The sequence below is a fragment of the Dreissena polymorpha genome, chromosome 14, assembly GCF_020536995.1.
Source record: "Dreissena polymorpha isolate Duluth1 chromosome 14, UMN_Dpol_1.0, whole genome shotgun sequence".
Classification (NCBI taxonomy): domain Eukaryota; kingdom Metazoa; phylum Mollusca; class Bivalvia; order Myida; family Dreissenidae; genus Dreissena; species Dreissena polymorpha.
In genome coordinates this window covers 44,825,733-44,851,393 of record NC_068368.1, presented here as the reverse complement: position 1 = coordinate 44,851,393, position 25,661 = coordinate 44,825,733, and the positions used below count along the sequence as shown (strand labels likewise).

Here is a 25,661-nt window from a genome sequence, read left to right as displayed (position 1 = left end):
TTTTATATGCAAAAACAAAAAATTGCATACCATAAGTTTTCATTTAGTTTCAGATTATTTTCAGGTACTCAAACAAGTCTATAATAGTATATAATTCTATATTGTATCTTTGACTAGAATGCCTATCTATATTTTTGTTACGCATGTCTTATCTTTATGAACACATGTTTTGGCTGTGACTCTGAGCCAAATATCAGGTTTGGACTCCTTACAACCTGGTTTGCATAATAATGTTTGAACTCCTAGCAACCAGGTTTGGACTATAATGTTTGGACCCCTTAAAACCTGGTTTAAATTATAAGGTTTGCATTCATAACAATCGGGTTTGCGTTATAAGATGTGGACTCCTTACAACAGTGTGTGCATTCAACGTTCAAAGGCTGTGACCCTAAATATATTTATGTGTGTTTTTGTTGTGTTTTTGTGTATTTTGTCTATTACATTCGTACACTTGTGTTTTGCCGATAAATTTGAAATAAAGCAGCCATTTACTTTCAACTGAAAAACTCAATTATTGTGTGGTTTTGTGCTGTGTAGAGAAGTCGGAATACACGTAGGTAATTCAAACTGTCACCTTATTCCAGTATCGCATTCGTTATTGGTGACTTCCGATTCAATACCAACGTTGTTTATTCCGTGGTAAAACGAACAGCCTACACCCGAGAATTTCTGTTTATGAATGTAAACGGTGATTTGTTTATATTATTTGCTGGATATAGATGACATCATTATTAAATTGTATTGTATATTACACTTGTTAAAATATGTTAACCGTATATTAACTACAATATAACGCGCATACGATAAAACGCATTCAATATAGATTAAGATTAAACACACATATATATGAAAAAAAAACATTAACATGTTGTCATACATTGTAGGAAACGTATGAGCATATATTTATTAAGTTTCACATAGTTTTGTAAGAACAAATATTTAAACGAGTGAGAGTTCTATATATCTGGGTTTTATTTAAAGAACAATCATTCATAATTTAATAATTAGTCTGTAAATGTTCAGGAGAAGGCGCCTGAATACCAGCAGGAAAGCCCACTTGTCCGGTATATTGACCACCAATCAAACTCACTTTCTTCCGGGAAGGGTGGTTGGACCCGGGTCGCATAGGTAAGAAGCGCGTGAACCAACCACCTGACAGCATGTTGAAGTTTGATAACAGTGTGTTTATGTTGAAGTATATAAGGTCTTTTTCGAGCTATATGCTACATTATTAGATATATATTATAATATATATATATATATATATATATATATATATATATATATATATATATATATCACCCAGTCCTCTAAGCCGAAATGATCCGTAAAACAAAATTGTGTCTTTGTGTCGTATGAAATAATCTGCACTAAAACTAAATTTAGGTTCACATCGTACATGCATGATCAGTTGTCAAACGAAAGTACGGTTGATATTCAAATGCATTATTTTTTTCTTTCCGGGATATTGTTTTAGTATGTTGATGCTGCATTAACAAATATAAGTGTATATGGAGTGAAAATACCAAAAATAAACAACGGTTGCGATAGACACCTATAAACTGTAAGATGCCCATAATATCACTTTAAGGAAGATATTTTATGAAAAAGAAAAAAAAATAAGGGTTTGCTATGTTATATGTGCGGTTACTGTCTTTTCTTGGAAACCATGCTCCTTGCTAGAAATAAAGACATGCTTTAAAAGAGGGAATACCATTGGCTAACACTCATCGAATTTTGCCATTCAAATACATACACTTATTTACAAATGACTTTCTGTTCTATTTTAAATACGTTTTACCAACAGCCATGGACCTGATTTTCCGAGAGGCGAGGTCGACGACAAACAGGCGGTTCTATGTTTTAAAACAAACTAAAATACTTCTGACAATTGGAAATATGTGGCTCGTTCTGAGATTTTTGGTCAAAATGGGGTATATGGGCGAAATTGAGTTATTAACATTTTTAGAAGCCTCAATGTATAGTTAACACAGAAAAAATATAGATTTTGCCATATTCTTCTTTTTAATGTTAAAAATATGACCGTAAAAATACCCATCAACACACGAAATTTGTCATTCTGTTCATTTATTTTCATGTCAATTGCATTATGGTTCAATAGATTTATAATTGCAGAGGAAAATCACTCACTCACTGTCCTTTTACAAGGACAAAACTTATAATATTAAATTAATGTAAATTTATAAGACCATTACGAAACAAATTTCGGTTACCATAGCAACCATTTGCAAAAATTTCAAAATAATTGATTTTTTTTTACAAAATCAGTTCAAAGCATTTCCTCACACCTTAAAATGCAAGAAAGTAATATACATATATCAAAGAACTGTTACTTAATACACGAATCAATTAATTGTATACATGTTCTATCTATTAATTTGTTCTATTGATCACAGACTCTAACCGAAATTGAATTACATAGAATACACTTGCTAAGATTTAATATGCGAACCATGACGTATTAAAATTGAAAATTCTTCTTTAAACTGTTCCAATAACAATTATATTTTACATGAGACATTGTTCATTAATTAAAGACTTTTAAATTAATACATGATATACACATAATTATTTTGTTGTAACCATGGCAACAGTATACAATATGAATATCAGTTATAATTACCATCTTCTACATTAAACATAGCAATAATACTACACTCTTTAGTTATCAAATGCAATCAACAATTTCATACTGTTACATTTATACTATATTACATACTGCATGAAAAATAGAGCCAAGACTAAGAGACTTAACATAAATATTTACATTAAATTAATGTTTTCAGTTTATATACACAACTATTAAATTTTAAATTCAATTATATTACTTGTCACACTGCATTATATTTCATTTCACCTGGTATTGAGTCATTGTAAGAGTTTTACAAAAACATACTAATGTTGTTGAAGTTGACAATGAGGTATGGTCAGGTTTCCATGGTTACCATACATTATATACATAAACAACATGAACAATCTAAAACAGGGGAACTATTTTAAAATCATTGTTATTTCGTCGGCTTCGGTACATCTGGCCGTGTACAGGTACTGGCACATAATGAGTTACAGAGTGGCGCGATTTCGTCATGAAGGTACCACTGGCGTTCTGCAGACAAGTCAAGTGGCTCCAGTTGGGGGGGCATTCCATTCAGAACGAAAGAATCTTTCTTCAGGATCTTCACAGCCTCCTCAGCATCCGAAGCATATCGCCTCACATACACTATGCCTGGCTTGTCAGAGGTCATTCTGAATTTTAAACAAATACACAAACTTAGATTTCATGTTATAAATTTAGAAACTGGAACCTAACTATAATGCTGTTAAATTATTTTATAATTTTTTAGAAAATATGTATGTTTTATTATCTTTTTCATGTTATATAATTGCTTTTGAAATAAAAATAACAATCGAACAACACATGACTGCCTGTACTGAACTTTTTTATCTAAGCGTTTTTCTGATATCATTGTGTACAAACAGTGTATTGACTTATACCTGTAGCATGAAATGTTTTAAATATGTGGAAAAATAACAATAAATGAAAACCTGAAGTGGTGGTATGACAGCAGATTTGGTATTGGCTTGAATACTGGTTTCAATAATTCTGTCCAGTTGTAAAACTGGACAGGATTCTCCGGATCTTGTACAAGGTGGGGAATGTTGTGCCCATTGCGGGATGATAGCCTGACTGTCTCCACAACATCTTCCAAGGTGTTGACAGTGGTGTTCCTCCAACGCACCTTTAAGTATATGAAAGCAAAATTTAATGTATTGCCTACAACAACATTTCTTAACCACAGGAGGGAAGCCCATTTGTTTTTTTTATATATGCTATTAAATAAAAAAAATATGGGCTTCCCTCCTGTGTTCTTAACACTACTTTCCATATAATGGTGCTGCAGTATTTTCAGATATAATAATAAATATGCCAACGTATAATAAATGAAATGTGTATTGATAATTAAATATAATTGATTCTTTATTCTTGCAAACTTAAAACATCAATTTAATACCTTCCACAATCCAAAGTGCCAGTCTGGGCTAAATTTGGTATGACCGGCCTCCATGGTGCTGAACTCAATAGAGTCGTGCAGGCCTGTAAGAACCCGCCACATGCCGTACCTGTAAACAAAGATATAAAATAAGCAACAGTTTATTCTGTCTTTTCAAAACTAAAATTAAATCATTTATGAATTCTTAGCATGAAAATATTTATTAAATAACCTTCTTAGCAAATTGTAGTAAATCTATTTTTAACTAATACAAATCAAAATATTTACCCTATGACCGCGTTATTCTTGTTTTGCCCCGAACAGTTGTCCATATGAAGGACCACATTCCTCTCTCCATAACCAAGATGGCTAAAGTGGTGGTGCAGCATTGAGGTCACACTATTGGCCCCTTTTCCAACGGACTGAAAGGCCTCATCAACGAGATAAAATATCTGCGTTCCTGTAAAAATCAACCCAAATGTGGCTTTTTTCACACCAAATTGGCAATGTATAAATAATAGCACATATACATGTCTTACTGGGACATTATAAGTAAAAATATATAAACCCCATTGTTGGACCCCATTGTAAATAAGCTTTCAGCTTAATGGGTTATCCATAGGTCCTTAGCATCCATGCTCATATGAACCTACTTTAGTTATAGAACTTCCATATTGTTAAAAGTATGCATACAGCAACAACGTTTTATTTGATGCTTTTAAATTGGCATTTTAAATAAACCTAGATAACTCTTTGAAATCTGTGATACATTCTTTGTCTCATGTGTTATATATTTGTATGTGCTAATAATCTTAAATCTAAATAAATATAAATAACAATTTAAATTTGTTATATATTATAGATCACAACAATTTTTTACAAGTTACATTTTATATACATAACAATTTTCTGAAAATTTAACCATGCATTATTTTTATTTACTTGAAGACTCACAGCACACCCCAAAGCATTGACATTTTCGAGGAGTTTTAAAGTACATCGGACCCACTGTCTGTGCCTGTTGAGGATAGAACACCTGTTGGCTGTAGTCGAAGCTGTAGTGGACCGTGGCATCTGTGGCTTTTGATCTTTGTCCTGTTATGAGTATGAAGTTTAAAAAAAAAATCATTACTATTTTGGCTTTGCACACAATTGTTAATTACATTTGTTAATAAAATGTATTGTTAAACCACTGCTAACATGTCAAAAGTATTAAAAGTATTAAAATATATTGATAGATATGTTTAATATCAAACCTAGCTAATTATATAAAAAATATACCATTAACACTAAGTGAACATGCCTTTATAATTGTATTTACAATTTTGTTTTAATTTATTCATATAACATCTTGGAAATCTATAAGTAACATTTTTGTTTATCAAAATGACATTTTAAATACAAGCAAAAACATAATTGTAATCACTTTTTTAGCATAAACTTGACTAATCACTTTTGTAAAATACCTCTTTTTTTATTTGCATCTGAAAATTGATCAAACTCAAGCTTTGTCCTCTCACATTGCTCCCTGTAATGATCTCTCTGGCATTTTACTTTCTCTAAATGTTTTTGATAATTTTCTAATTTAATTTGTTTCTCTTCTTCTGTGATGTTACCAGGCAGTTTCTTGTTATTTCCATGTACTCTGGCTTCAAGACTGTTTACATCAATGGAGCTACCAATCAAAATAATTGTGTTTTTAGACACACCATGAGCGAAAGCAAATGTATTGCGACAAACTACTTGCCCAGCAAAGTAAAAATTCTGCCTTTGCCGTTTTCTATCCACTGCTTTTCTTTTTAATCCAACTGTTACTGGTCCACTCAGCGTATGATTGAAAATTTGGTATTTTACAATCAAATCAAGTTCCTGTTTTGATTTTTCCAAACAAGAAAGCCTGTACGAAATAAGAGTACCCCAGTTTACAACTGAGCTGCATGGTTTGTTTGAGTACAGACGGGTACGGGTGCTGGAGGTTTCGGTAAATGACAAGTTCGGTAAATTGATTTATAGAGTAAAAGCCGTGGAGGTTTCGGTAAATTGATTTTATAGAGGAGGTATACCTACAACGAGGTGTTAATGACACCTATTATCGGCTTACAAAAACATTAGGGGCATTTATTTGCAGTTTGAAAGTTACTGGTCGTGTATGTAAAAACTCGGCCACCAGTGTTAAAGCATGTTCACGATCTAAACATACATATCCATATTATTTTAAGAATAATACCTTATGTGCAGAACTGATTGTAGGAAAAAGAAGCTTGAAATTTATTTATATACGAAACAAACATATTTGATCTTAGTATTTTAAACCACCGAAACTTAACCATTATATAAACATGAGGTAGTTTGCCAACATAATGAATATGTTGCCCAGCTCTTGCCACGTGGAGGCCACCTCTTGTAAGAGCCACATTATTATAATTTTTTTTAACTGATACGCTTTAATTAAGGTTTTTATCAACTAATTGTTTAAAAACATATATAAAATACAAAACGATCATGACCTTAATATATAATTTACCTCCATCGATTAGAATATTAATAGGTTGCAAGCCTGGATAATTAATAATAACACTTTGCAAACATCTCTAATTTGATAAAATCAAGTCCGTACATTTAAACAGATAATTTAATTAGTGTCAAACAACTCAATCAATGTACATCAAAATTAATCCACAGTTTGCAAATAAATGCCCCTAATGTTATTGTAAGCCGATAATAGGTGTCATTAACACCTCGTTGTAGGTATACCTCCTCTATAAAACAGCCGACGCAATTTTTATTCTCAATGCCTTAATCGAAAAACAGCTGCATAATAAACATAAACTCTTTTGTTGCTATATCGATTACCGGAAAGCATATGACGTCATAAATAGGGGGCAGCTCTGGTACAAAATGATTCGATCAGGAGTTGATGGCAAGCTAATGGCTATTATTCGTTCGATGTACAATGAGGTGAAACTGCAAGTTAAACACATGAGTTCCCTTTCTGACTTATTTAGTAGCAACGTTGAACTATTGCAAGGGGAAATAACATCGCCGATCATGTTCTCACTTTTTGTGAATGATATAGAATTCAGTCTTCAAAACGGTTTAAACGCTGGTATAACACTTGATCAATTATCGGTTTATCTACTCCTATTTGCGGACGATGCAGTTATTTTCTCCGAAACCAAAGAAGGCTTACAGCAATCTTTAGACAACCTAGAAATTTATTGTAATAAGTGGAACTTAACTGTAAATATTGATAAAACAAAGATAATGGTTTTTCGAAAGGGTGGTGTCTTGAACAAAAATTATAAATGGACATTCAAAGGCAATGAAATTGAAATAGTTAGTAACTTTAACTATTTAGGTATTGTCTTATCTAGTGGCGGATCATACATACCAGCCACAAACACCTTGTATGGTAAAGCGTCAAGAGCAATGAATAGATTGTTTTCTATAACAAAAGAGATGGTAGTCCCAATAAATATCATGTTCAAGTTATTCGATTCATATGTTGCGTCAATTTTGAATTATAATTGTGAAGTATGGGGGTTTATAACTGCCGATAATATTGAACGTGTTCACAGAAAATTCTGTAAAAGATTATTAAATGTAAAGATGTCAACTAATTCATTGTCATTGTATGCGGAAGTCGGTCGTTTCCCTCTAATCATTGGACGCTATTTAAGAATTGTTAAATATTTTCTAAAACTATATCAAACAAAACAAAGTAACTGTATTTTACACACTGTTATAAATATGCAAAGATCGGAAATTGTTCAAAGAAATAATACAGTGAATTGGTCATCAAAAGTTCGCGATATACTTAACCATTCAGGATTTGGAGATGTATGGTTATTCCCAGAATCTATTAATATCGACAAATTCATCCCTTTATTAAAAATAAGATTGCGAGATCAGTATGTAGCTGAATGGAGGACTAACATTGATTCGTCAACATCGTTATATATGTATAAAGAATTGAAACCTGCATTCGAAAGGTCATCGTATTTAGATTTAATTGAAAACAAAAAACATAGAAGGATTATTGCCAAAATGCGTCTCTCATCTCATAAATTGTTAATTGAAACAGGCAGACATCATAATATTGACAGGAACGAAAGAATATGCCCCTTGTGTAGCTGTAACGATATCGAAGATGAGTACCATTTCATACTAATATGTCCGTTATACCTAGAAGAAAGAATCAAATATATCCCAGAATTCTATTACAAGCGACCTAGTATGTTCAAATTTATTAAACTCCTTAATAGTAGTAAGAAAACGACACTTAGAAAGTTAGCCATCTATTGTATATCATGTTTCAAAAAAAGAGATAACACTTTGTTTATTATCACATGAATGTTAAGAAGAACTATAGCTTATACTAACAATTGAGGGTACTTTGCTTGGTACATGTTGTTTGTTAACCATGGATGTATCAAATGTGGTTATGGTTTTATATGTATTCCATGTCACATTATAACTTGCAATTAGAGCACTCTCACTCTCCAGTGATGAGTGATTTATGAATTGATGAATGTAATTTATACAATGTTATTATTTATATTCATCACGCATGTCTGTAACATTATCATGTATTTGTATATGACGATAAGCTTGTTATGCTTAAGTCAAAATAAAAATTCTGTTCTGTTCTGTTCAATAAAATCAATTTACCGAACTTGTCATTTAACGAAACCTCCATAACCCTCAAAACCACAGCCATTTATTTTAAAAGATTGTTGCTTTATGCCTTCTGTATCTAAATAAATACTTTCATTCAAAGAGTTAACATTTTCGTTGCAATCATTATCAATATCAGAACAAGAGTCACAATCATCAGAACCGTCATTTTCATTATTGTCAAAGTACAGTTCACCAACTAATTCTAACTCTTCGTGAAAGTCTGGGTCTTGATGGCAGGTAAGTTCAGGCGGTACAGTGCTACAACTAGCACATGATAATTGACTGTCTGCCATTTCAAAAGATTAATATTCGACCGAAAATTCTACATTTTGTGTTAATGTAAACAAACAAATGTCAAAGAAGGTCACGGTAGCCATTTTGTTCGTTTTCGTTTCCGGTTTGTTTAATTGTCAGGTTTTCCATTAATTTTTTAACATTTAAAATCAGGTCACATGAAACAGTCTCGCGTTTCAAAAACTAACACTTACCTTTATCGAAAACCAGTAAAATCCACACTGAAACGATACATATATTATCGAAATGTGTATCGATAATCGTCCAAGGTTGAAATTTTATCAATTACTGAATGGCCTACGAATGTAAAAGGGGAGTAATCCATATAAAAGAAATTGTTGATAGGTCAAACGCAACCAATTCATTTTGAATTTACATCGTTAAAATCTGGGTCAGTTGAAATTAATGTTGTTTAAATACTTTTCACGCTAACATTGGACAAACTAGAGTAAATTGATCTGAATTTCGTCGCAAATTGCACGACGTCATTTCAAACGTCGTTTTCTCGGAATGAGGCTTGCCGAATTAGACCCAAAAGTCTCAGAACACGCCACATATTACAAATTCGTTTATTGGTTATGTGTTTGCTTATCGGTAATCATAACTCGACATCGAAAAATCATTTATGCGTTCTTAACGCTTTTCATCAATAATATAGGGCATCAGTGGACAAGCCCTTCCATCATATTTAATCCAATATCATATAAAAGGCTTTATTTCACCTGATGCTGTTTTCATTGACGAATAAGTGAAAATGGCTTTCATTTTCTTGTGGACAAACAATTTAATCCACAGGTACAAACACGGTGGCCCATTTTATTTATCTCGATCAGATAATTATCGTTGATATCGTGTTAAAAAGTAAGTATGGTCCTATAAACAATACATTATATGTTTCAGTTACATTATATTTGCGTCATCAACCATACAGTGCGAGGCAGTCTTCAACACATTATGTCATTGTGCGATTATTCTGCCGAAATTCGAACAGCCTCCCCCGCAGAAATCCAGCATTTAATGGAGGCAAATAATCACCGATAAAATTTGTTCCCATACAATTCCATGCTGCTCGACTGCATTCCATATATAAAGAGCATTGCAGAAAATATTCCCCTGCTTTTCAATCATAACCTACATTTTGTCTCAAATGTCTTCTGTAACAAAAGTAGTCCCAGTGGTCTATTCAGCGCCGAAAGTATTTTTAAATGTTGTTATCCGCCAGAATCCTATACAATTGACGTATTTGGAGCCGATTATACGCAATTTGAAAATCATGTTTTGTTTCATTTGCACAGAGCTCTGCAAACCACTTACGGGGATTTCTGTTTGCAAATATATGTAGAAAAGGGCTAAATAGCGCAAGAACTTTCTAAAATCTTCGTCAAACTGGACATTCCAAAATGCAACTGGAACGTGGATGGAGGAGTAGCGGAGATGACAATAGTTGAAGAAATGCTATAAACGCTGTTCATGACGGTTTTTTGGTTCTTATTATAATACAAATAAACATTCGCCTTAGAGTCATTACAACCTGAAAATCGTAATAGATCTTACTTAAGGGATGTGCATTACTTTGTTAATTTTACGCTTAAATTTGAATAATGTTTTTTAAATTAGAAGAGGTATCGGCTGGAAACTTCAGGGGTAGGAACATATCATAAATGGTCTTTAACCATAAATTGGGCTTTCTTTTTAAAGTCTTGCCATTTAATCAATTGTGTACCAACAATTTGTCCTCCGGATCAAATCTTGAAAACTCTAAGATGTTTAAACCTCAAACTCTACAGTTAAATTGATATCGTACAACTATATTACTTGCTCCCATTTCTTCTAACTCTATGTCAAGTGTTGTAATTATATGTTGGGATATTTCCCGTAGTTATTTTACAAAAGTATTATAAACGTCATGCCACACAAATGAGTATGGGTTCATTCAAACTTAGTGTTAGACACGTTTTTTACCAGTGATGTTGTTAGAAGGAATCTTTAAGGTTATAGCAATTTATTCATTCTAAGACTATATTCCGAGCTCTAGTTGTATTTTCAGTTTTATATTTAAAGTTGTCTAATTCATGTTCAATAGTGAGTTCAAAATCAACGCATATGATAAAAGCCTCTTTCTCAAGCCGTTCAAATTTAATGTGGGACTACATTGTCAGATGTAAACCGTAATATATGAAATTCTTATCATATCCGTTGTGCAGACACGTGTGTATTTTTATATTAAATACTATTCTATAGCATTGTTAGCATTTGTAAAGCTAATTATTCGAATTGATATGTTTTTTAAACAAGACAAAGTAATGTCGCCGATATTAATTTCTCTGGTTTGAAATTGTCTCGATTCATTTATTTGTGATATTAACGATGGGATCTTTAAATATGATTTGAATTTCATATTAATGTTATTTTCAATTATATGATGTTCCTCACGCAAATCCGACGTATATCCAACACAGTACGAATCGCCAACACAGTACGAATATCTTACACAAATACTTTAATTTAGAGCCCCAATTGAATCATTTAGAACAAGGGGACCCTTAAAGCATGATTTTAAGTAGTTTTACTGCGCTGCCTTAGAGACATTCGGTAACTGCACTACGATTTCATCAATAAACATTCACCGACATCAAAGAGGCAAATTTGACATAGATCGATAAAGCATCTCGCTGACTGTGTAGGTTATCTTGCGTTTCATACGCGGCGCCGGCTTCTTGTTGTTCGTCATTTTTGCTTCCATCGGTATATATTTGGATGTAATTGGAGTAGTTATTTTTAATTGAGTTTGGGCTGTACATTCACCTTGTGGGTCGTTGTCGTGATATCTTAACCATTGTTGTAAGTTGTGAGTCGATGTCAGGCCAGGGGACTGTGCTTAGGCCTAAGTAAGTGGATTATCGTGTTTTAATATAATGAGTCTAGTAGAAACTGCCAAGTTCGAATACGTTTTATGCATAAGGGATTCCGAAGCGCTGTTCGCGTTTCCTTTTAAAGTAAGCTGGATTTAACGTTACACTTTCATTAATTGAACGATTGCTTTTCAAAGAGGTCGTTCATGCTCGTTTTTTTCATTGATTAATTTCTCGTTGTTGGTTAATTTCCAGCATTCCAAATTCGATATAAACTGCTATGTTGCCTTCGTTTTGTGTGTACCGGTAAAAATTGTTAGTGATTTGATTTGGGTAAATGGCAGTTGTTTTAGTAGCGTGTCGCTTGCAGAGTGGTAAACGATGCTACCGTAGTTTATTGTTGCCCAGATAGTGGATTCACATATGCCCATTAGGTTTTTTTGTCGGTTCCACAGTTATGTCTTTGAATTGCTTTTAAAATGATAGGTATTTTTGACATCGAGTAATTAGTTGAAATATGTGATCCTTCCATGATAGACGTTTATCAAATGTCATTCCTAGAAATGTTATCAAGGAACGGATGTGGTATGTCGCAAAGCGTGAGTTGCTGGAGATCGTTAAATTTTATTAATATGAGTGCACTGGCGGTTAATAAAATGGCTTGTGTTTTTGCTTGAGTTATAATATAAGAAAACCATAATGTTTATCCAGTTTTCTATCGAAGTAAGAACCGCTTGTATTTTCGTCATAGCTAAGTTCGGTGATTTTGATGTGGCCCATATCGCGCGGTCATCTACGAAGAGTGATAGTTGTCAGTGCCTTTGTTATGCTCCTGTATTTCTGTGTCTAGCGTGTTCATTGCAATTGAAAATATTATCGGATACAGAACAATATCATCGGGGCAACCATTGACAGTTTCCGCTGCCTCTGATGTTTCCACGTTTAATCCCACCTTAATTTAACGAGTTGTGAGGAACGCTACTAGCCATTTAAGCATGGTTCATTCTATTTTTTAATGTGATATTACACGCATTGTTCACTGTTGAATTGAGCTGAACAGAATTAACAGGTCAAAAGAGTTAGTTAAAATGTGGTTACTGACCAATTATCTGCAACTCATCTTGCTATCAGTTGTTTATAATTATATATATATTATATTTGATATTTTACATGACTCACCCTGTCCTCTAAGCTGAAATGATCCGTAAACAAAAATAGTGTATTTGTGTCGTATGAACGAATCTGAACTAAAACTAGAAATAGATTCACATCTTAAATCGAATCATTTCTGTCGTCAGTGGTCAAAACGAAAGTACGATTGATATTCAAATGCATTATTTATCTCTTTCTGGGATATTGTGTTAGTATGTTGATGCTGCATTAACAAATATAAGTGTAAATGAAGTGAAAACACCAAAAATAAACAACGGTTGCGATAGACTCCTATAAACTGTAAGATGCCCATAATATCACTTTAAGGTAGAGCCACTCCAATGGGAACCTTTCCAAATATAATCTAATGTATTATTTTCTTAATCAGCATCATTTCACTGAACTACATGCACATTTTAGGTAGGCTTTCCATGCTTTAAAAAAAATACAGATTTGTTCAAAACCACCCCCACGCTCGGCTTTTGTCCAGTTTATGTGCAACCCTGGGGTAAAGGAAAGTTCCATAATTCATCCAGATTTCCAATTATGGGCATGCAGTTGGTGTGTACGGATGCAGTAAAGGTGTTTAAAGTTTAAACAAGATGAAATAAGTATTCTTGTACATACATTTATTTTTTATAACTTGTTATCTATGGAAGAGCGCCATGAAATGCAAGTGGTTTCAGCCAAGTAGAAATTGGGTTGGTTAAAAACAAAGTGTCATAAAATTCAAAATATTATCATTTAAGTAATATTATGAAATTAGGTTTTATAGATACACTATATTCAACAAAAATACCAAGAAATAGACAGACTTACCGTTTACTTTTTGAAAAAAAAATGCAACGTACATGATTCGTATTTTCAGCAGTAAATCACCCAATTTAGCCATAACGTTGTTTGAAGTTTAAAAAAAAAAGAAGAATGTGCATAAAAAAATGCAATATATTTCACATTAAACAAAGCTTATATATGCTATATTAAATCAAATTACGTTAGAAAAGAAATAAAACGCGTCGCAAAAGTATGCGTTGTCGGCAGGATTCGAACATGCGCGGGAAGATCCCAAATAATTTCTAGTCTATTTCCTTAACCACTCGGCCACGATAACTTCATGTTAGTACCTGCCTAAATTAGATATCCATAAGTTAACAGGTAAAATGGCTCTTCAATCTTCGAAGAAATCGCGGGAGATCATTACAGTCGCTCTACCTAACTTCATAAATAAGCTGAATAGCTAATTCTATAGTTTATCAAAGGCAGCCGTGGGAACCAAAAACACGGCTGCAATTGTTTGACCGTGAAGTTGTGTTTTTTATCGGCTTCTAAGCGGATTAAATTGTCTTTCGCAAGAATGGTTCGACCTGAAGCCTAATTGAACTTCGGCAATTTTGTTCCGTTTGTCTTAGTATTCGAGTTATGGGTATGGTATAAAAATAAGGCCCTTGTTATATTGTTTAGTTTCTCCCTAAGCAGGAAGTTTGTATTACTTAAAGCCCAATTACTACTCAAAATCAACGAACATTTTGTACAATATTTCGTAAAATAAAGTTTAACAATTAAAATTCAGTGTTCTTTATAGCACTTCCAAAATTTCAACGCCAGATGTGGTCAGATTAAATAGATGTTTGTAGATACAAAATGCGCGTTTTTATTATTGTTTTGCATATTGAATTCCATTTTAATTTCCCGCAACGATATCTATTCATACGACACATGAACACTAATATGGTAGCATGTTAGTGTTCGTGTGTCGTATGAATAGATATATTCGCGGGAAATTAAACTGGAATTAATTGTGTCACAACAAAATAAAAACGAGCATTTTGTATCTACAAAAAATCTATGTAATTATACCACATATAGAGTTGAAATTGTGGCTATTGCTATAAGGAACACTGATTCTTTAGATGTTAACTTTATTTTACGAAATACTTTACGAAAGTGGTGTTGATTTTGAGCGTAATAGAGGCTTTAAATAAACATTAAGAATGAATAATTGCTTAAATTAGATACATCTTTATAAACGAAATATGTAAAGTATTCAATACGGCTTTGTAAAATACTGGTAAACATGTATTTACACTACGTAATTTGGGGTAGCCAAGCCCAAACATTGAAATTATATATTTCATTTTTGGATTTAATATATTTTATTAAGAAACTGCGTATTGCAGGGCAAAAACATTATGCCCCCCAGTATAGACTGGGGGACATACAAAGAAGGTCAGCCAATATAATTATTCCACAACCTATATCAGCTTCAATCAACAGCGAAACAGAGGCAGCATTTAACCAATTACCATGTAAGCTTTCAAACTGTTAATATACCATGAAACTAGTAAATACATATATTTGTATACAAAGAAAAAAGACACACAAACACACATTACTATAACAGTCAGTGCAAAACAAAAACAAGTAAACAAAAACAACGAGAAACGAAATCATGAATTATATTTTAGGAATACTATTAAGAACCGCAGGCAACCGAAGGGGGAGAACTCATGCACGATTCATTGCATTTCACAAACATCAGCACTATTGTTCTTTATAAGACACGTGAAATACCATCAAAACACACATACAAACTACATATATTATGTACATTTTTTATATTTATTAAGCGGCCACGAGGCAGTCTTTTTTATGTTCGAAAAGTGAACATTTAAATCGATTTCGTTTTTCCCTCCACGTTCTGGCTTTTCTTGTATAGTGTACAAGCCATTTAGCATTTTTACATCTGTCTTTTCTGGATATTTCCTGTGTGACTACAACATTTTGGTACATTTCATTGTAGAACGCTCTGATAGATGCGCGTTCATTCTGCGTTTATTTAAGTACTGCGCTTTTGTTGAAATATCACCGAAGAAACAACTTAAAAAGCAGGTATCGGGTTTTCAGGGTAAAGTTTAATCAATATGTAGCTGTTTAATTTTATTGATTGCATTACTTCAAGTGGGAAGACATGATATTAACATCATACGTTATTTGTTTCATACGCTTTGGAACGTAAACATAATGTGTGTGTTAATATCAGTAACACAGAATACGAACACCCACCCTTGCCTCTCGTTGCACGTCCGATCGTTTGGTCGTTTTACACATTTCCAATGGACAACCAGTCTCAATGAGCTGTTGTTTATCTCGTCGTTGAATATCTCTTTTACACTCGAATTTAAATTCCTGCTGCCTTACGAATCCATTAATTGAAGTCGCTGGCCAGGTGACTAACCATGTGTAAAACTTCACTGTGTTTTAGGTGGGATTTCTACTGGTCGGTTAAACCTGAAATAAGATGGTAATATCTTCGATGTTTGTTACACGATCTCACACTTTTGTGTTTTTTTATTCTTATAAAAGTGAGACCCGTTTGACCCGGTACCTGTTTTTTAAAGGAATCACAAAATTGTGAGATCATGGCAAATTATTTGTTCTCATAACTCATCTGTATGTACTACACAGACAAATTTCCAGGTTGATCCGACGCTTTACTGTAAATCATCATAATCTTCTTTTTCTCCTTCATCACTATCATCATCAACATCATCAGCATTATTATCATCATCAACACCATCAGCAGCAGCAGCATCGTCGTCATCATCATCATCATCATCATCATCATCATCATCATCATCATCATCATCATCATCATCATCATCATCATCATCATCATCATCATCATCATCATCATCATCATCATCATCATCATCATCATCATCATCATAATCATCATCATCATCATCATCGTCATTACCCTCACCACAGTCTTATTCCAGGACTTTACTCGCCTTTAAAAGGCTCTACTCGTTCCCGTCATTCTACAAAGACTACCGCCAGACACGAAACGGAATTAAGCAATGATCAAGGGACCGGAAGTTGGAAATTGAGCGATTTTCGAAGCGCCATTTATCGGGAGATCGACATCATGGACGAAAGGGACACACACAACGACCAAACATACCTGCTACCCACTGCAGCGTTTCAAACTGGGGCCCGGAAGAAGACCACCTTCAACCGGAAGTAGCCGAAGATTCAGAAGAAAGTCGAGCAACGTATGTGCAAGTTCTGTTAAAGAGCCCATCAGGGTGAACAGTAAGTTACATTTCAGTGCGCATTTCCATCGTAAATAAGAAAGGGCTTTGTTTTCATTGCCTGAGCAAATCGCATCAAGCCGTAAACTGTCCATCAAGATTTCTTTGTCGCACATGTAAAAGGCAAACATCATTCATTCGTATGTAAATTTACAGAAAACATCACATTGTGTAACAAATAAATCCTCTGTGACTCCACAGAATTGTTCTAGCAGTCACTGGAGTAACAGCGAGGGGGCAGCCATATTACAATCGTATTCATTGACATCCCACTAAGGTGTTCTGTTGAAGACAGCAGTCTCGACTGTGTGCGCCGGCGGCCGGTACGCTTAGGCCAATAAACTAATGGACAAAGGTGCGCAGAGATCATTCATTACGCATACGTTAGCCGACAAGCTAAGGTTGCAACGTGACGGTACTGACGTCATCAACCCATCATCTTTTGGAGATCCCGCTCACATCGTCAGACGTCAGACACAGCAACCATCAACATCGTGGCAACAGATAGATGTGTGATTCCCATTCGGATAATTATCGTTCCTGTTATAGAGAAACCCATAATGAACAGCTGTCGACAGACTATCAAGAGTGTGTAGTACCTACGAGTGCTGCGACTCGCACATCCGGTGATACATTTGACATCTCCCTACTCGCCGGTGCAGATTTATACTGAAAGATCGTCAGAGACCACGTCGTACGAGACGATCGTCTAACAGCCGTCATCTCTCGCATCGGCTATTTCATGTCCGGACCACTTTCTGCTCACACCGATAGCACTTCCTACGTGTTGGACGTTATTGCTGCACACGACTCAGATTCTACGGATCTCACCAGATTCTGGGGAATAGAGTCGTTGGGTATTTCCTCAGACGAGGTTGAAGACAGAGATGCTGCCATGAGGCTCCGTCACTACCAAAAACAGCATATCATTTACAGACGGAAAGTACAAAGCAAAGCTACCGTGGAAACAAACACACCCACCGCTTCCGACCAACTTTGACATCACGAAGAGGAGGACAGAGTGCACTATACGTCGATTGAGCAAAGAACCACATCTGCTTTTGAAATACGATACAATTATCAAAGAGCAAGAAAACCGATGTTTTATTGAGAAAATAGATGTTGTTGCCACATCGAAACGCGTAAATTGCATTCCCCACCACGGAGTGAAGAAGGACGCTACAATGACCCCTATCAGAATAGTGTTGGACTGCAGTTGTCGCGCATCAGCTGGTAGTCCCAGTTTGATGACTGTCTTGAGTCCACCCCACCGGAACTGAACAATCTAATAACACTGCTCATGCGCTTCAGAATGGGAACGCACGCAAAGTCAGCAGACATTGAAAAAAACATTCTTGAACGTCGCTCTTCATTAAGATGACAGAGATATGACCTGGTTCTTGAGGTTGTCCGACCCGTCGGACCCCGACACTGAACTAGTAACGTATCGTGTCCGCTTTTTTTATTCGGCGCGACGTGTTCACCATTCATTTGAAATGCCATGCTGTTGAAACACAATAAAATGAATACTAACCACCCAGAAGCAGCCGTGATTGCCAGAGATCTGTACATTGCCCACGTCATGTCAAGTTTTCACATCGAAAATAATACTCTAAGCTACTTCCGACATGCGCGTGACTTGAAGACTGAAGCGGGATTAAACCCGCGATCATGGGCGTCTAAAAGTGAACGTTAAGTTGATGTTGCCCGGTGCGAAAATGTTCATGATAAACAAAGATTGTTGGATTGATATGAGACCCAGATGAAGACTTGGCGAAGTTTGTTTCCCGTGAGACAGAACCATCAACCACGGCTACAAAACGAACCATTCTTCAACAGACGTCAAGAATGTACGACCAGATGGGGATGCTCAGTCCAGTGACGGTCTGTGCAATACTAGTACAAAATCTGTGGAAGAACGGCTTTGACTGGGACACATCACTGCCAGTGGACATTGTTGACCAGTGGTCGTCAAAAGCGAGTGACCTCAATCTCGCCTTGAACTCTTCATTCCAGCGAATTAACTTTACGAGGCAGACAACTGTTAACAAAAACCATCAGCCGATACGCTTGGGCTACGTTGTTATCGTGCAGGACATGTGTTCGAAAATTGAATAAAACTCCTTGACGTCCATTCGATTTTCTACAAGAAAATAACTTGTCGGCAATCGAAGTCTATCCATAAATATTTATATTTCAGGCTGATTATATAGTGTTCTATCGAAAATTGGGTACCATTCAAATACATATAACACCGTATTTCGTTTGTACTGTTTTGGGCAAAACTTTTGTAAGTTAACTCAGTTCATGCACGGCTTAACCAAGAATATCGAGCAAAAAGACGGCCGAATATTCTTTTATACATTTCTTTCTTTATACACGAATGTGTTCGTCGTTCAAAACAAACATATGAACTGGTTAATTTACATTATTTATTAGTATCATAGTTAGGTATGAAACTGTCACGCACAATAACTTGTCGAAAAAAATGTAATGTTCATTTTATGGAAATATTATAAACACACAAACATTACAAGATACAAATATTTAACAATTATTGCAAAACTAACCGTCATCATCGTGTCATTTTTTTTATTGAGTATCAAGTGCTGAGCTAATATGTTTATTAACTATTCTTAAGGACAAACGCGGCAGTTATGTTTGTCGCATTTATTTTTCAGTGTATGCTTTTTTCGGATATTCGAATCAAAACGGGATGCATATTAAATAATTAGACAATATCACACGACAGAGCTGGGCCGGACGTTTATAATCGGCCCGAGGGCCATTATGAGGCTCGGGCAAATTTTAGAAGTCCAGACAAGTCCAGACAAGCTCTGCATGTGTTATCGTTTATATTAAATATCGTACTTTTGTGGTCATTCACTAACATTTATGCAGAACCCGATTCTCGTAATTAAATGTTCATTCAATTGATTACGCAATTCACGACGTATCTCATGTGGCGTAATTTATGTGACAAAAGTAGCTAGACTCTCTTGATTTTATGACAACAATTCGGACGTGGACGGATTTTATTTAACAGTTAAAACTTTTTAGCATCAAACAACCCCAAAACGTATTTCAGATGTTGTGTTTGTCATGCATAAATGGGAGCTGCGAAAGGAATACAATTATTGTACTCGCTTCGACAATCGATGTCAGAAATCGTGTATTTGGTGACAGTGTTTAGCATTCGATACACTCGTTTTAAAACGTGTGATTTAAAATCAATATAGATATTAAACGGATTGAATAACAGAAATCGCAATTAAACATTTTTGATATTTTATTATTATAAGCGCCGGATTTAAGTTTACATCGTGATAAGTGTGTCTTTTACTATAAATTTTGCTGTTTGAAAAATCCTTTCAAAGCACAAATAGAGGCATCTATTTAATGTACAAATGAGTTTCAGTTTCAATCGATATTTGTGTTAATCTTTCGTTGAGTTATGCTTTAATTTTATTGATCACCGCTGGCTTAGACTGAAAGTGGACGCCATTTTGTTCAGTTAAAGCCGCGTGATCCGATTCTTTTCTTATGAGAAAAATCGGCCGGCTAACCGGGCCGTTATAATTGATAATTTCCCGCTAGATACGAATATGGGCTTTCCTGCGACGTCATTTTGTTACTGTTTATAGTAGTAAGGATATGTTATATTAGAATAATACCAAGAAATAAAGTATTATGAAGCCCAGGAAATAAAGTATTATGAAGCAGAGATAATTGATAAACAATTTGTAGCCACTAAATTACACGATACGAAGCGACCATCATCCACGTGACAACGTTTATCGCCTGCTTGTAACGGCAAGCATGAATATCATTACCGAAAAACAGTCAATACCTTGTTATAACTGAAATGTTTGTGCCGCAAGTAAGACTTGTTTAAAACGGATAGCTTTCCCTAAAATTAAGCATGTGTTTATTTAATTATTATATGTTTCAAGCATGTAATGGACATACATGTGTTATGTATAAACTATAATCAAAATCGTTATGTACGTTTAATGTTATGCTTAAAAATAAATAGGAACGCTTAAATAAGGTTATATTCTCAAACAACTATTAAGATATCCACCGTTATGTAATGTTGTTTCCGATCATTTACAACATAGAATATCTGCTGAATTAAAATAATTAATCCACGACGCTCTAATACGTCTGAACAATGTGCGTATATGGTTGCATCATGCCGCACGTACAAATAATTATACTCGAACATTATTGATTTTTGTTCGCTTAATTTATTTCTCTCTTACCAGTTTGATTCGAAAAAACTAACATGTTAAGTTTTGGTTAGCAATTGATTAAAAAAACATTCATGTACACTTTTTCATTTACACACTGTTCAATTGGTAAGCAAAGTATTTGAACACACACTGGTACCACACGTGAAACCCATTTACAATACACACTTAACGTCAGAGAAAACGAATGCAATGCAACTTAAATCTTCCCACCAAAATATTGTTAAATATTCATTTTTGTGACACGTTGAAATACGTAATACACAACATGCAATCACGTGTAGCATACCAGAACTTGATAAGGCCCAAATTCTGGTATAGTAAAACAGCAGCCTTTAAAATACTAGTATAAATGGGTTCTCAATAAGATATATTCGTCGAGCATTTAACAGAACAATGATCTCACTAATATTAAGCAAACAGGATCGATCGGATATTTAATTATTTAGTGCATTTTCAGTCAAGCTGTGTTGACACTTATCATGTATTGTTTGACTGCGAGTTGTATTTTGAACTGTTATTGTTTCAGTTTTCTTAATCCTTTTTTATAACCGATGAACTATTTGGGTAAGTTTGGATGAATTCTATATGCAGGAAGGTATACAAAGTTGAAAGTAAGAAAAAAACATTAAAAAAACAGTTATTGATATTCATTTGAGGTTGTATGATATGATTATTATAAATGTAAACACAGTGTTACATTATGTTCAACAGTATTCTCACTTGTGTGATACTTTTTGTTCTTTTAGGCATATTTGCGAGGGAAACTCGCACGCTGAAACAGTCGTTTTACTTAAAGCTCAATAAAAAAAGAGCACCGCATAACGGGTACCACGCTCGGCTGCGGGTGCATTTTTGAAGAAATGAAAGCTTGTCAGGATTATTATTTTATTAGAGGTCACAGTGACCTTGACCTTTGACCTAGTGACCCAAATATGGGTGTGGCGTGTAGAACTCATCAAGGTGCGGCTACATATGAAGTTTGAAAGTTGTAGGTGGAAGCACTTTGATTTTAGAGCCAATGTTCAAAACCTTGACAAAATGTTTAGGGTTAAGCACGACGCGGACGGCGGACACGACACGACGAGCAGGCTATGACAATATCTCGGGTTTTTCTCCGAAAACAGCCGAGCTAAAAATAACAACTGGATCTGTATATAAGCAATGATGTATCAAGCAAAAATTATGCTATGTGTAATATAAAATAATTAAAACTACCGCGTATTTCATTTACATGTATTCAGTACTTAAGAATATGTGAGTCGATTTAAAAACAAAATACTGATGTCAGTATTAAAACATTTTACTGGACCTTCAACAACAAATATATAATTATAATTTCAAAAAACAAACTCGTTTTAGATAACTTAGTCCATGTAGGTAGTGAATTATTGTAAGACATATACGTCATGATTGCCTTCTGTAGTAACTGTTTTACATATTCATTTCCATAGCAATCCCAGAAACATGTTACTTCTTATATATACATTTATGCATACACATTTAATCCCGTAAACTGGTAAAGGCATGTAAAGAATCACAATTATTACCGTTGCTATGTCCCTTTAAGTATGTTTTTACGTCTTGTATTTATGACTGTTGTTGAATACCTCATTAACCTACTTGTGATGATCACGATACACATTATTAATTATTTTTATTTTCATTACATTAAATCTACATTTGCATTTGCAAACAGCAATACATAGGTCAAGTCATGTCAAGAATTACAAATAATACTGTTGATATTCACCTCTAAAATATTATATTAATCGTGTTTGGTTGGTTCGAAATAAACTTATTTGCCTTTATCTTGCTACAAAAAAATTGTCAATTCAAAATTATTATTGATTCCGCACCCCTTCAAATGTTTTGTATACATCTTTAGTTGGATGCTGTATGAACCTTCTTTAACTGATTTTGCTACACATTATATGTGTTTTCATTTGAATTTAAATCTTCTGCTGTATTGACATAATCAATAAATTGGTCATGTCAAGAAATGCTCTCGATATGCCCCTTTAAATGTTTTGTATGCATCTTGTTTTCGTTGGATGCTGTATTAACCTACATGTTATTGACCTCGCTTCACATTGCATGTGGTTTGATTTACATTTTAATATACTATTGAACTGGTATACAAAATACATTAACTAATATGTGTTTTGACCTTTACTATGTACATGATTTTCACTGGTGTTGTTTTGTAAATCGTAATTTGTGAAAAAACGACCCTGGAGACCTATATTTTATTTTTATTTTAAGTAATGATTCCTAAAACATTTGGGTAAATTTTGAAAAAATCTAGGTTTGTGAAGTCATGTAAAAATACAAATGACTTATATGCACTTTATTAATTTTCATAAGGGAAAGTGTGTTGCTTTTATTTTTATTTTTAATTTCATAAAAAAACATAAATACGTTTATTCATATCGAAAACACATATTTTCTGTCAAAGTAATGAGACAGCATTATATATATTGAGAGAAATAGAGGTTGGGTGCAACAGTTTTCTTCTTGTTTTACCCAATTTGTAATTTTAGTAACTTATTTGTGAATTTTTAGTACGCTGAAGTTGGTTTGTTGTTCAATTGCGAATAAACAATTAACATCAGTGGTGACTTAAGATTTGTATTTCATTTTCTATCCACACATGGTTCATGCATTTGTTCAATCGAATTCCAGGTGTAACACAATTTTATTTTAAACTGCAGCATATGTCCTTAAATCGGAATCGGTGGTTTGTTAAGGACACGTGATTAGCGATTGTCCAATCAGAATCAATGGTTGGTTACGGGCACTTGCTTGGCTCGACGTAATCATGCGGTGGTAGATTGCCAGTAAACCGGTAGTTAAAGTCGTCAGGAACCTAGAACAAATGAACTCACGTAATTATTTTATGTACGAAACTGAAGTGATATCAACGTAATATGTGAACGAAAAATAGTATACTATTTATATGACAAATCATCCCCGAACAAACCGGCTTACTATATTGAAAGTCATTATTCTTTTTCAATTACAATTCTTGTACTTATGAAATATATTGTATGAAGTGGTTTTGCTTAAGATGAGCCAAAAGTCAGCTTTATCGCTAAACATTACTAAGCCATATTGCAATATATGTAGGACGAAACAATCAACGTTGCTAAAAAAAATGCACACATATTAAAATTTGTTCCTACCCGTGAAAGAAAAGAAAAACTGCGTTGAACGCCTAGTATATCACTTAACAGGAATTGGGATTACATTCTTAATAGACCGGTTACCTTCAAACTGTCTCCAGCGCACCATGCAAATCTGGGCCCGGTGCTTTGCTGCTGATTGAACCAGTCTACCACGGTCTTGTTGGTCCAGTCCGCATTCCTAATCATCTGCCAGGTCTAAATGGTTGGTGGGGGAAAAGAGTGACAATGATTCTGAATTTGTGTGGAATCCGACAATTTTGTCTCATAATGCAAAATATACTTATACAATATATCCAAACAACTCGTTTTTCGGCTTTTTTTCTATTTATGAACGTTAACTTAATGGCAAGTTAAATGTTAAGCACTTTTAAGTATTGAACGGCCATATATCTATAAATATAATATTTAAACTGTCTTTCAAGGCCATTTAATGTATATTTATTTCGTCTATCGTATTTGTATGTATATGATCATGTTGTTTTCCCTTATTGAGCCTTTTTTCTGAGAAAACTGGGCTTAATGCATGTGCGACACTTTCCGCCTAAACTTGATTTTCGGTATGGAGGGACTTCCTTGAAACTAAAAATACCATAAAAGCGGAATGTGTCGTCCCCGATTATCTTGTGCGGATTGCACAGGCTAATCTGGGACGACACTTTACGCGCATGCATTAAGCCCAGTTTTCTCAGAACGCGGCTTATATATGATTTATTCCAAAATGCGCCGGTACACGTCCTTTAAAAACAGAAATAGGTACCTTCGATTCCGCATCGACACCGTATATACCATAGTTCGGCAACGACATGCAGTTTGCCAATGGTGTCCTCGGGTAGTAGTAGGCAAACGACATGCACATCTCTTCTTTAGTTGTCAGACCACCCTGTCATAAAAAACGCGTTATTTAAAGTCTGGGTTTTTAGAAGATTAATTTTGTTAATCGTAATTTCTACAGAAATGTTACCTTGCCACAGTTAAACGACTCGCTGGTTGTTTAATTTATACTCGTCAACATAATCGTTGTATTTTGGCCGGAAAACATTAAGACATCCAAAAGAAAATAAGATACTTTTCTGTGTTTGTTACCAAAACTGGCTGTGTTTTTCCGATTGTGTTATAGTGACAATCTACTCTGAAG

At 34.4% G+C, this 25,661-nt stretch overlaps 3 protein-coding genes across 3 annotated transcripts in view; all 3 read right to left on the bottom strand.

The window, feature by feature from the left end:
* LOC127858366 (zeta-crystallin-like) overlaps nt 1-25,661 on the bottom strand; it is a 306,504-nt gene that overhangs the window by 136,445 nt on the left and 144,398 nt on the right. The window lies entirely within an intron of this gene.
* On the bottom strand, nt 2,750-4,478 carry LOC127858371 (uncharacterized). Its single transcript, XM_052395454.1, has 4 exons — nt 4,302-4,478; nt 4,035-4,143; nt 3,568-3,761; nt 2,750-3,267 (listed from the first exon to the last, which is right to left on the bottom strand). The coding sequence occupies exons 1-4, from the start codon at nt 4,400-4,402 to the stop codon at nt 3,030-3,032; spliced, it is 642 nt and encodes a 213-aa protein (XP_052251414.1). The 5' UTR covers nt 4,403-4,478; the 3' UTR covers nt 2,750-3,029.
* Nucleotides 23,956-25,661, bottom strand: part of LOC127858361 (DBH-like monooxygenase protein 1) — a 12,041-nt gene continuing 10,335 nt past the window's right edge. The window contains exons 10-13 of the mRNA XM_052395429.1: nt 25,610-25,661; nt 25,284-25,406; nt 24,608-24,721; nt 23,956-24,207 (exon numbers count right to left, since the gene is read on the bottom strand). The exon at nt 25,610-25,661 is cut by the window's right edge and continues 8 nt beyond it. Of these exons, the coding sequence (XP_052251389.1) occupies nt 24,130-24,207; nt 24,608-24,721; nt 25,284-25,406; nt 25,610-25,661 (367 nt within the window). The 3' untranslated portion in view covers nt 23,956-24,129. The remainder of the gene's footprint in view (nt 24,208-24,607; nt 24,722-25,283; nt 25,407-25,609) is intronic.

Coding starts and splice junctions, on each gene's coding strand:
- LOC127858371 (XM_052395454.1), bottom strand. CDS start 4,402: ATGCTGCACCACCACTTTAGCCATCTTGGTTATGGAGAGAGGAATGTG. Junction 4,144..4,301: donor AAGAATAACGCGGTCATAGG/GTAAATATTTTG, acceptor CTTTGTTTACAG/GTACGGCATGTGGCGGGTTC. Junction 3,762..4,034: donor GGCACTTTGGATTGTGGAAG/GTATTAAATTGA, acceptor ATATACTTAAAG/GTGCGTTGGAGGAACACCAC.